At 41.5% G+C, this 11,987-nt stretch overlaps 1 protein-coding gene across 1 annotated transcript; it reads right to left on the reverse strand.

Annotated features, from left to right (window-relative positions):
* Positions 1-1,560: 1,560 nt before the first annotated feature.
* On the reverse strand, positions 1,561-4,885 carry LOC147458317 (spermidine synthase 1-like). Its single transcript, XM_086512978.1, has 11 exons — positions 4,751-4,885; positions 4,468-4,623; positions 3,841-3,917; positions 3,599-3,721; positions 3,377-3,481; positions 2,988-3,060; positions 2,734-2,805; positions 2,463-2,658; positions 2,243-2,369; positions 1,926-2,015; positions 1,561-1,836 (listed from the first exon to the last, which is right to left on the reverse strand). Exons 1-10 carry the CDS (start codon positions 4,851-4,853, stop codon positions 1,959-1,961), a joined length of 1,089 nt encoding a protein of 362 aa, XP_086369104.1. The 5' UTR covers positions 4,854-4,885; the 3' UTR covers positions 1,561-1,836; positions 1,926-1,958.
* Between the last annotated feature and the right edge of the window lie 7,102 nt (positions 4,886-11,987).

Genomic DNA, 11,987 nt, shown 5'->3' on the forward strand with positions numbered 1-11,987 from the left:
AGGAGATGTTCTAACCTCATAGCAACTAGCAAGCGAACTCAAAGATCTATCGACAAGTCTTCACCAAAAAGGAGAGAAGATAAGAAGGTGGAGGTGGACTCGCTAAGTTGGGGATAGAGAGAGACAAACATAGAGAATGTGCGATTGTTTGGGGGGGCGGAGGGGGAGGACTTCCACAAAAAAGGAGAGAGAGAGAGAGAGAGAGAGAGAGAGATGAGATGTTTTAACCTCATAGCAAGTAGCAAACGAACTCAAAGATCTATCGGTATGTCTTCAACAAAAGAAGGGGAAGACAAGAGGGTGGAGGTGGACTCGCTAAGTTGGAGATAGAGAGAGACAATCATAGAGAATGTGTGTTTGTTTTGGGGAGGGGGGGGGGGGGATATACTAAAAAAGCCCTTCAAACTAGCTTCATTAAACTCGCTCCATAGCCATCCCTTTAGGCAACCATTTGTACTTCATGCTTTTCATAAGGATTACTCAAAATATAGAGATACATTCGCTTAAAGCAAAGTCCAAAGTATTTATGTACTTTAATCTACATTTTTTTTAAGCCCGATAATATATTTAAATGTAATGTGGGCACCATACGTTCATATCGAGAGAACTAAAGAAATTTAAACTAGTACATTCAATTTTCCCTCACTACGAGGTTTCTTCCCCTTTGCTTGTATATTTGCCCATATCTTTCACTACTAGACACCGTGACCACCACAACAAATACCAAACAGTTGGTCAACATAAAGAGCATAGTTCCAGTTTAACCAAGATGCACAGGTGCTCCAATGTCTTCCATAATACCCCAATCTTCTCACCTCACTTCCTGGCTAACTGAACATTTTGTCATTTTCTCCTCTCATCGAGACATCGGTATTCAGTCTAGACCCTTGCCACACCAACCCTACCCAAAAGTAACAAACTAATCTTGCACAAAATCAATAGTTGTGTCCATCAACCGTCACCCTAGGGACAATTGATTAAAGGTCCCATCCTAGGGAACCAACCGTAGAGCATCGAACGCCCATCATTCAATCACTCTAGGCCAATAGATTAAAGGTCTAGGAAACCAGCTCTAGAACATCGAACACCCACTCATTCACCGCTCTAGGGCCAGTTGATTAAAGGTCCCATCCTACGGAACCAACCATAGAAAATCAAACACCCACTCATGGAATGGTTGCTAGAGTCTCTAGAAAATGGAATCTAGGAAAGCAAATAATCTCACTTTCCACATTCGGCGAAGGAGGTCTCATTAGAGGAGGAGATATAATAACATTCTCCTTCGATCGACATCAAGTCTGCATTAAAGAAGGTATAAATCACTTTTTATGTACGTGATATAGCTCGTCAAAACATGCAAGAAAGATCTCTTCTTCTACCTTTTCTAGTTATACACCATTTGAGAGGGATGTAGAAGCTCATAGAGGCCCAATAGACAGAGGATGAGTGTCGAAGGGCACTCCATCTGATCCCAAACAACAGTCACAAAATTATGAACACAACCCACCAAGGATACCAATGCCATAAGCAAATTTCAACTGCAAGAGCACAATGGCTGAGTGAAGCGAACAATGTCAGGTACTTTTGCTAAAAAAGAATTTGATCAGATTCTTGAAGTGATGCTGTTAAAATGTGACCAACAAAAAATTGGTATAAAGGATACATTGACGATATCCAAACTCTTGAATGCAAAAATTCAAGCATGGGCTTGAAAAAAAAGGGCTCTATCACTAAGCTATACTAATGCCATCTCTCTCTCTCTCTCTCTCTCTCTCTCTCTCTCTCTCTCTCTCTTTTCCGGATGTCTTCAGGACTCAAACTCGGTGCTGGTTCGTCCTGCCCATAATCAAACAAAGTGAATGTCACCTCAAGGAACAAAAGAACTACCCATAGGAGGAGCCAAAGAGATGAGCACGTTTCTTCACCTTTGAACTTGGCCACCAAGTAGAAAGCAGAACCTAAGTGTCCAAAGCTTCGCGAGCAAATTGAGGTAGGCAAAATGCTGCAGAATGCATCTGTATATAAACAACATACATAAAATTTGAGAGAGGGGGGACGGATTTTGGGAGGGAGGGGTGGGCGGAGGGGGGGGGTTTAAACAGCCCAAGTGAAGAAGCTCAATTGGAAGCAAATAAGTTTGCCAGAACCCTTGATAACTCGCATGAGAACTTTACCAGACACTCCACATCACTTAAGTAATCACAAGCCAAAAGCTAGGATGCCTTGCAAGCAAGTAAAATACCTCAGAATTGTAAAACTTTAACGGGCCTATTTTGTTATTCAAATCTAGATTCTCAATCCCGTTCACAGGCTGCCGAAAGTTGACAGCAGGACCCTCCGTGGAGCACAGCATGAATCCGATAACACCACTGCCAATCGTGCACACATGAAAATGAGCAACTCTTTTACACAAAAAAAAAAAAGCACAACTCATCCAGATACTTCCAAAGAAATTTTCGCACCTTGGGTAGGTCGGTACACTTGTCCAAGCATACTTGACTGATCCCTTGAATGTCTTTCTACAAGCTGAAAATATATCCTTGATTATGTGCATGTGCAACCACACACTTTCCGCCTGAGTGCATACAACCCCTCCTGGACGTAATACTCTTGCCAGGGATTCAAAAAAGGGAGTCTCAAAGAGCTGCTGAGCAGGACCTACATACAAAAAGATTTTATGAGAGAATCACTGGCCAACAAGTTGCAACAAAGTGAGACAACTGAGGTCCTCACCTATGGGGTCTGAAGAATCCACAATTACAGCATCATAGAACCCATCCGACACTTCCTTCAGGAAGACAGCCCCTACATACAATAAGTGCAAGCATACATCCATAATCTTGAGGCCAAAAAAAAGGCTCACATGCACATAACTCAATCAAAGGCACAAGAACACATCTACAATACTACAATAAAGGATTCAGATCCCTCAGACGCCTTGCAAAAGCACGCTTCAATACAAACATCAATCAAAGTTATTGTCTTACCATCACCAACAAATAGCCGAACTCTTGGATCTTCAAATCCAACAGCAATGTTGGGAAAGAACTTCTTTGCAACCTTCACAAATTGCAACGACATCAAACCATCAGCACATCAATAATACCACCATAAACTACAACGTGCTCTAACACGGGAATCTGATGTCTTGGGAAAAAAACCCAACATAATAGTCCCTTCTTTGTCTAAATCAAGCATTTTTTATGCACTCATAACCAGATTATGTTGATATTCTAGGCCTAGAAAAACCTTTCAAGAATGGAGAAACAAACATACAGCCTTGAGCGACTTAAGAGTCCTGTTCAAGAGTGACATGTATACAAAAAAGCTCAAATAGGAGCACATCTCATGCACTTAAACAATTGTTGAGGCTTACATCAATGACCATTTGGTCGATTTCACAAATGTCGATCTGCTTCACTGACGTGTGCCTGGCCACCTCTCTTAAAACTCCTCCATCACCCCCACCGATAACAAGAACCTGCACATACCATGACAAAAAAGAGTTCACGTTTTGGCATAGGTGCTCTTTACCTAGGATAATGGTATAGTTTGATTTGGAGCTTGTGTGCTAAGAAATTCTCAAATCAGTCTCAACCTTTTGCGGATTGGGTATTGAGCAAAGTGGCAAATGTGTTATCATCTCTTGATATGCACATTCATCACGCTCCGTCACCTGAATAACACCATCTAAGACCAGCACTTTTCCATACGTTGCAGACTGCAATCCAAATTGGCACTTGAGGCTTAGATCATGAAGAAAAAAAACGCAACAACCGACAACCTCGTTGCAAAAACTTAGCTTATTAGCTCAAAGTGCAATTGAGACTCAGAACAAACCTGGAAAACAAGAACGTCTTGAAAGTCTGATTTTCCCTCAAACAGAATCTCCTTAACTTCCAAGGAATGTGCCTCCCCTGTGTTGGCAAATACAAACAGAAGACTTCAAGCAACTCTTAAGCATTTTTAGCTCCGTGGCATCGACTAACAACCGCATTTTGCCCAACTAACAGCCGGAGAAACTGTGAGGGACGCCTCTCCTCGACTGAAACAATATGTGAAAAGGTGTCCAGAGCAGAGTTGAACTGATAACAATCACTAACATGGCTGGCAAAAAGAAAGTAGACATGCAGCAACTACTTTGAAAGTACATGATCCCACTAGGAAAATTAGCATGGCCTCAGATACCATAAAAGCACGTTCCTAGACACAAAGCACGAGCATGGCTATGAGTGCACAAAAATCAAGAATCCCAGATAGCAAATTTTGAGGCCTTGAACAGAAAGGACTGCCCATGTGCATAGCTTGGGCCTCACAATTTCATGACGAGCTTTGCAAACTGCTATCCGGCCAAATACAAGCCGGCCAGCTTGCACACACGTCTGCATGGTGGCCTACAATTGCTTGAGCCCGAGCGAGAGCGCGCGCGAGAGAGAGAGAGAGAGAGAGAGAGAGAGAGAGAGAGACCTGGCCACATGGGGCTGATTTCGGAGAACCATCCAGGAATAACGGAGGAGATGTTGGCTCGGCCAGTTCCAGGCTTCACTCCCTCCATACGAGCTTTCAATCCGGTGTTGCAGGCACGCCCGGGCGAAGGAGTGCAAGCTGCAGAAACAAAGGGCGCTGCTGGAAGAGCCCGAACTAAGTCGTCTTGAAGAGGCAAACGCAAACAAGTCGGAAGAAAAACAAGAAGCGCAAGAAAGCGCCCACTTCCTCTGTGTGGATTGAGTAACGCAATTGGAGAGCTCACCGCGTGCTAATGATGAAGAAGGCAATGCTCGCACAGCCCACCACGGTTCTGTGGCAGCACGCCTTTTTAGTGTTGAGTTTCCACAGACGAACACTTTCCACATTGCCTTGCACTTGAGCCCTTAAATTATTCTCGTTTCCTGTATTTGATAGTAGCCGCATTTTCTCTTATATATTCCTAGTCGAGGCTTAGGGCCCCGGCTAGGGGGGTCTCTACACTTTTTGTTGGCAATGTCCTTTAAGATGCCAGAGCAAGTGTTTTTTCTTGGTTGCCGGCAAAAGGTCCAGCCATCTCCGCCGTTCATCTAGTAGCAATTACAAACAGTAATTTCTTCCCAGCGTCGTCAGATGCGACATAAGTCAGTGCACATAATTGTGGGACACCTTAGCATGCAAAAAATCAATGCATGTACTTGTGTTGTAGGATTGCGCGTGCCTCAATGTTAGACCTTGACAATCGAAAAAGGTCTTTTATTGACCTTTCCCTCCGTAAAAACTGCTCTCGCCATGGCTCTCGGCTCCCCGTCGATCGCCATGGTGTCGTAGTTTTTATCTAGTCTCCCCCTATCCCCCACCAAACACATATCTCCTGTGAAATCATTTGGTTGCATGAGAACACACAACACCATACAAAAGATTCGCACACATGCCAAGGAATGAATATGGACAAAGATTGTTGCAGAGTTTCGAGGTGAATGATGTCTAGTGAAGAGCTTCATGTGACCCAACTAGTCTTTGGTTGGCCTTTTCATGACGATATTTTCTCATAGTAAAACATTATTGGAGATTTTTTTTCAACAACTCTATATTACAAGATTAAAGCAGAAGGGATTCAGGTGGTCAGATACCATGTGGCAACAACTCCCACCATTTTCGAAACCCTCCCGCCTCAAGCTCTCTCAAATGCAACTAGCAACTAGCTGGAGTAATTAAGGCATCACAAGTTGCTCAACGCTCAATATCGAGGTGCCACTCCTCCCTTTTGTGCTACAACTCAAAAGGAATTTTTTGTTGCACCTTATCCACAGCTGCTATATCCACAATAACGGAATTTGGCTAATAACATTGATTGTAGCGGAATTAAAATGACAATAGTGAGCATTTCATTAAGAGAATTTCTAATGAAGGTAGAGAGGAAGTGCTTGATTAAAGATAGCAATATAAACATTACACCTAGTTAGCTTGGCATGGACAATACTAAATTGACAACAATTGCGGACTGGATTTACTTGGAGCCAATCCCCCCTCCAAAAGGCTTTTGTATTATATGTTCTCCCATAAAGAGAGACTTGGTACAATACATTCTTTATGTTCCTTGACCTTGTTTGATGCCATGAAGATGGAAAGCAAGATTATGTCCAAAACAACAATTAGACTTACTTGCAATAACATAAATGTGTCCCCGACCTCAATCCCAAGACCTCAAGCACCTTCAAAGGTGAAGAGAGCTGGCAGGCAGTGAGGAAAGTGAAGAGGAAGATGATGTAACATATGAGAAAGAAGTATTCTCCTTACCATAGATTACTCTTAGAGCTTAGCTTAACATAGTAATGAAGATGGTAGAGAAGATGAGCATGCCATTGAAGCTTGACTTTTTCTTGGATTTGCATTCCACAGCCAAGAGGTGTTGGTGTAGGCTCTCTACTTCTCAAGCTTGGAGAAGGAGATGGAGTTCTTGCTCAACACATAAGTTGTGTGAGTGTGTGTGGTTGAGTATGAAAAAAAAGAAGAGCTTCCTCTTGCCTTGGTTGACCCCCCCTCTTGCAAATACTCATGCTTGCTGGATTAAGGCCAATACTTTGTTCGTAGCACCAAAGCTGCCATTATAGGTGAAAAAGAGATATTCTTTCCTCCCTCCTTGAACTTCTTGAGTTTGCTGGACCTTTTCCAAGGGGCATAAGACTTCCGATGCCCTCTCCTTTTGGGCTCTTTAGGGGATAAGCCACTGCTTTCATCGAAAGAAGAGGAAGGTGATGAGGATGAAGAAGAGGGTGACCTCTTTCCATAAAATCTAATATCTAACCAACCCAAATGATTTTCTCATATTAAACTGATCATTTAATGTGGGAGAATAAATGAAAACAAGGGTTAGAATATAGACATGTGCTTATGGATCTATCTCAACATGGGACCAAAGTCAAAGGGTCCAAATGAGAGATGGTATGTCAAAGAACAATGCTAGAATGGAGCTTAAAGACCTTAGGGTTAGCTTCATTAAAGACCTCCAAAGGTAAGTGCTAAAAGTCCTTAGACCTTAGGCAAGCTATGGCTGTGCTTGAGGTGGGAACGCGGCCCAAGCTTGAGGTGCTTGTTGTGTTTGTTGACTAAGGTGCTTGAGGTGCTTGTCGTGCTTGCTGACTAAGGTGCTTGAGGTACTAAATGACTACGATGCTAAGGTGCTCCATGGCTAAGGTGCTTGAGGGGCTTAAGGTGTTTCAAAAGTCAACAAGGATCCCTACACATGGGGGGGCGAGCCCTACTTGTAAGAGCATGAGAGAGAACACACACATCCTCACACAAGGCAAACCTAGTGTAAAGAGGCAACAAGGACACATGTTAGTTGGCCTCTAAAGGGGTCCAATAATCTTTTAGCTAATTTAATAATTTGTTTAAGCATTTATCAAGTCCTCTCTTTCTCATATGAATGTTTCTTCTTCCTCTTCCCTACCCTCATTCCTCGCTAGCTCTCTCAACCTTTGAAACTGTTTGAGACCTTGGAACTGGGGTCGGGGATGGTTAATGCTTTTACAAAGGTTGTGTTATGCTTGTGATTCATGAAGTTTTCCATCTTCATTGCATCGCCTAGGTCTCAAGGAAACCAAAGATTGTATTGTATCAAGTCTCTCTTTATGGGAGAATCTATAATACAAAAGCCTATTGAAGGGGGAACCTGCTCCACATAAATCCGGTCCTCAATTAAGTTCTCTAATTCTCCCTCTTGGAAAATTATTGTTCATTCCAAGTTAATTAAGTATAATGGTTATGTTGCTACCACTAATTAAGTTCACCCTCCATGTTATCAAAGTAGCCTCATAAAAATGATCACTCTAGTTCTCTTAATTCAGCTATTCTCAAAGTTCATAGGCCATTTCCATTACACTTTCTCTCCAAGGAATAAGGTGATGAAGATGGAGAAGAGGTGACCTCTTTCTCTCCTTTTCCTTCCTTTGATTACTCTCTTCCGTCTTGGGATTACAAGGAGAGGGACTACGTGGTGCTCTTTTCCTCTTAGAAGGAGTTGGAGATCTTCGTGATCGTCGTCGTCGGGGAGCCACATCTTTCAAAGGGTTTAGAGACTCACGTATTTCTCTTTTCTAGGGTTCCTTCTCTTCTCTCACCGCAGAGAGCCTTCTTTTGAGAGTCTCACCAAGAGGCTTCATAAGTCATGTGTGCAAAGTTGTTGGACAACTTCACCTTGTAGAGCGGGGTTGCACATGGTTTTTTGTAGACAAGATAATTTATAAGGATAGCGGCATCATTAGTAGCACCTTCATGTGTAAAATCAAAGTCATCAATATTCATTCTACTCTCTTTATTATTGTTAGCCATGCTAACAAAATTTAGGTGTATGCCAACTTATTCTTAATTGGTAGCTTAAAAACCTTTCATAATAAGCTTAAGGACCTCTCTTCTTAAACAAGAAAATACAAACCAAAAGCTCTGATACCAATGTAGCGAAATTTGGGTAATAACATTGATTGTAGCGGAATTAAAATGACAATAGTGAACATCTCATTAAGAGAATTCCTAATGAAGGTAGAGAGAAAGTGCTTGAATAAAGATAGAAATATAAACATTACACCTAGTTAGCTTGGCATGGACAATACTTGTAAAAAGAGCAAGAATTAGAGAAATTTACAACAGTTCAGGCCTGGATTTACTTGGAGCCGGCCCCCCATCCAAAAGGCTTTTGTATTATATGTTCTCCCATAAATAGAGACTTGGTACAATATATTCTTTGTGTTCCTTGAGACCTTGTTGATGCCATGAAGATGGAAAGATTCATGTACCAAGATTATGCCCAAAACAACAATTAAACTTACTTGCAATAACATAAACTTGTCCCCGACCTCAATCCCAAGATCTCAAACACCTTCAAAGGTGAAGAGAGCTGGCAGGCAGTGAGGAAAGTGAAGAGGAAGATGATGTAACATACGAAAAAGAAGTATTCTCCTTACCATAGATTGTTCTTAGAGCTTAGCTTAACATAGTAATGAAGATGGTGGAGAAGATGAGCATGCCATTGAAGCTTGACTTTTGCTTGGATTTGAATTCCACAACCAAGAGGTGTGCGTGTAGGCTCTCTACTTCTCAAGCTTGGAGAAGGAGATGGAGTTCTTGCTCAACACATGAGTTGTGTGAGTGTGTGTGGTTGAGTATGAAAAAAAATAAGAGCTTCCTCTTGCCTTGGTCGACCCCCCCTCTTGCAAATCTCATGATTGCATCCTATTGGTCCATGCCAAGGCTTAGCCAATGAGAGATAACAAGCAAGGTGTGTAGCCTTGTGACAAGTGTCCTTCATTTCCCTTTAGAGAGAGCTTAGATAATCATTTAAATGAAGCTAAATTCTTATTAGACCTCCAAATCAACTGGCCAATAGGAATTAAGCTAACTTATGGATTGCTTAATTCTCACTGGACCCCTTGGTAGATTGTCCAATAGGAATTAGGTGGGTCTCATTTCTCAATGTTGTTTTAATAAGCTTTTCTAAAATGTTAAAAATCAATTTACTCAAGCTTAATTCTCCTTGGTCCTTGCCATATGTGCCATCCAATAGGATTCAAGCTTCATTGGGGGCAACCTATCTAGGAGCCTGACATGTGTTATATATTCCTTATGTGAAAAAGAAGAGCTCTTGTGGAGTGTGTGTGGGTGTGTGCGTGTGTGGCTCGCCCCATGCAAGTCGAAGTATCCACTTGGCCACTTGCATCCACTTGGTGACCATAGTCCAAATTTACAAAGGTTTAAAATACCTACCATAGGCAATAGTCACCCCTTTGGTCCTAGACCTAAAGGCTTTTAACACTAACCTTTGGAGGCTTTGATGAAGCTTAACCCAAGGTGTTTAAAGCTCCATTAAGTGCACATTGCTCTTTGGTAGAGGTCTCTCCGTTTGGACCTTTTTGAGATAAGCTTTATCTCTCCTCTCGTCCTTGTTGAGAATAGATCTAACAACATATATTAATAATGTTCTAACTCTTGCTCCCTTTTATCTTCCCATATATAATGATCAATTTAGTATGAGAAAATCATTTGGGAGAGTTAGATATTAGATTTTATGACATCTACCCATCTAACCAAAGGCGCTTGCCACACTTCTTTGCTTATAGACATAGTGGACATCGTCATCGATCCCTTTAGCATAGGTATTTTAGGGTCTGCAACACCTAAAGCGAGTCAGTTCAGCTGCCCGGGGTGGTAGTATCTTTAGTCCATCTACTTGCTCGTGATAGCACCTGCACATGTTATCTCACCTACGCACCTATAGCCTTTAACACACTTGTACACCAACATGCAACATTTTCCCATCGTCTATTGCCATCGTTTGATTTTTCATATGCACTTGCAGTCATCGACTTTGTCATCTACACCTAAAGCCCCCCGCAGACAACGTCAATATTTACTTGTGGTCCGCTGCCTTCATTTGCTTTGTTAGTATCTGCATTTGTAGTTGTCATCACCTGCCCATGAAGCCCCTGTCAACAACATCAGCTACTACCATTGTTAGCTTTGTTGACTGCACTTATAGTTGTTGTCGGCTTCACTACTCGACAATTCGTTCGCACTGTCACATGCAGTAGTCTGCATCCATCGTCTGCTTCGACACTTAGACGTGTGGTGATTTGGTGAGCAAAGTCTAGCTCTCTCTCTCTCTATATATATATTTATTTATTTATTTAATGACTAAGAGTTTGTTTAAAATACTGACCTAAAAGCCAAAGGAGTTTCAAGTGTACCGTTAGTTTCTATGGTTAGGAAAAAATATTTCGCAGCAAGGCTAAAAGTTGAAGCCAAGTCCACTCCACACTGTGTGAATTGTGCTTTAGTTGCACCAAAATGATTTAAGATTCACTTTCAGTAAATATACCTCATGACCTCAAATTTTTTAAAAATGTTTTCCGTGAGCATTAAAAGTAATTTCACCTCATGACTTCTCAAATTTAAATAAAAAACATTTTCCGTAAGCATTAAAAGTAATTTTTTTTTCTCTTTTTCATGCAACCCTTGGGAGTCTTAGCTTGCGGCCAACATTGGCACCACCCACCTTTCATAAGACAAAAAGAATTCTGGAAATTATGGTGGTGAGCTCTCTCTCTCTCTCTCTCTCTCTCTCTCTCTCCCCTTCCTTTTTTACGTAACGAACTTTCTCACACACAAATGTTTGAGAATTGAAGAAACGGTTGGGGAGGGATTGCATTCTTGCTTACATTGCTCGCCTTCTCTCTCCTTTCGAACTCTGGAGATAAGTTATACACCTACCTTGCTTATAATCTTGCCGCTTTAAAATTAGGAAATGGAGGATAATTGCTTAAACAAAAAAGGTAGATAGAAAAGGACAAAAAAAAACCTTGAAACTAAGATAGACGAGAGAAAAAACTTAACACTAGTCTTGAAAAAAAAAATAGCCACCTTTGTGGCTCGTAGAGACATGTAAAAAATTCTCCAACACTATGTAGCTTATCTAAATAGAAAATTATTTCAAAAAATGATGAGTCCCAACAAGCTGATAAAATATACTACAAAGCTAAACGAAAGTCTAAAGGTATCTTTTCATGGCCATCTTCCACAACTAGTATGTGAGAGCTCTACCGAGACTTTTTGACCTAGTAGGTGCAGCAGGTCCCCAAAACGTTGTTTTTGAGAAACCCATTAATTAGTTTTTTTTGTTTTGGGGGGGGGGGGGGAAGCTGAAGGGAAGGGTGGGGAAAAAAAGAAAAAAGAGAAAGGGGGGGGGGGGGAGGTTTATTGTTTTTTTTAAGTAGTTAAGGACGCCCCAAACGGTACCGTGGGCTTGTAGCTTAGTGGTTACGGTTGAGCTTTATACTCTCTACGTGATGAGGTCAAATCCTACCCATTAGGATTGGTTTTAAATTGTGAGTTGAATGGAGATGCTAATTGGAGATGCTAAAGCATCTTGAGAAGATTCTATGTAATGAAAACTGAAAGTAGAGCCAGTAGGTAGGTCCTCCCAAGTAGCGAAAGATGCGCTTGATATTTTGTAATCTTCCAAGTCAAGT

The sequence above is a fragment of the Adiantum capillus-veneris genome, chromosome 5 (assembly GCF_014529385.1).
Source record: "Adiantum capillus-veneris isolate H3 chromosome 5, ASM1452938v2, whole genome shotgun sequence".
Lineage (NCBI taxonomy): Eukaryota > Viridiplantae > Streptophyta > Polypodiopsida > Polypodiales > Pteridaceae > Adiantum > Adiantum capillus-veneris.

Excerpts from the sequence above, each read along its gene's own strand:
- LOC147458317 (XM_086512978.1), bottom strand. The coding sequence starts at position 4,853 with ATGTGGAAAGTGTTCGTCTGTGGAAACTCAACACTAAAAAGGCGTGCT. Across the intron at positions 2,806-2,987 it reads TCGGCTATTTGTTGGTGATG|GGGCTGTCTTCCTGAAGGAA; the intron begins GTAAGACAATAA and ends TATTGTATGTAG. Across the intron at positions 2,016-2,242 it reads TAAAGTTTTACAATTCTGAG|ATGCATTCTGCAGCATTTTG; the intron begins GTATTTTACTTG and ends GTTTATATACAG.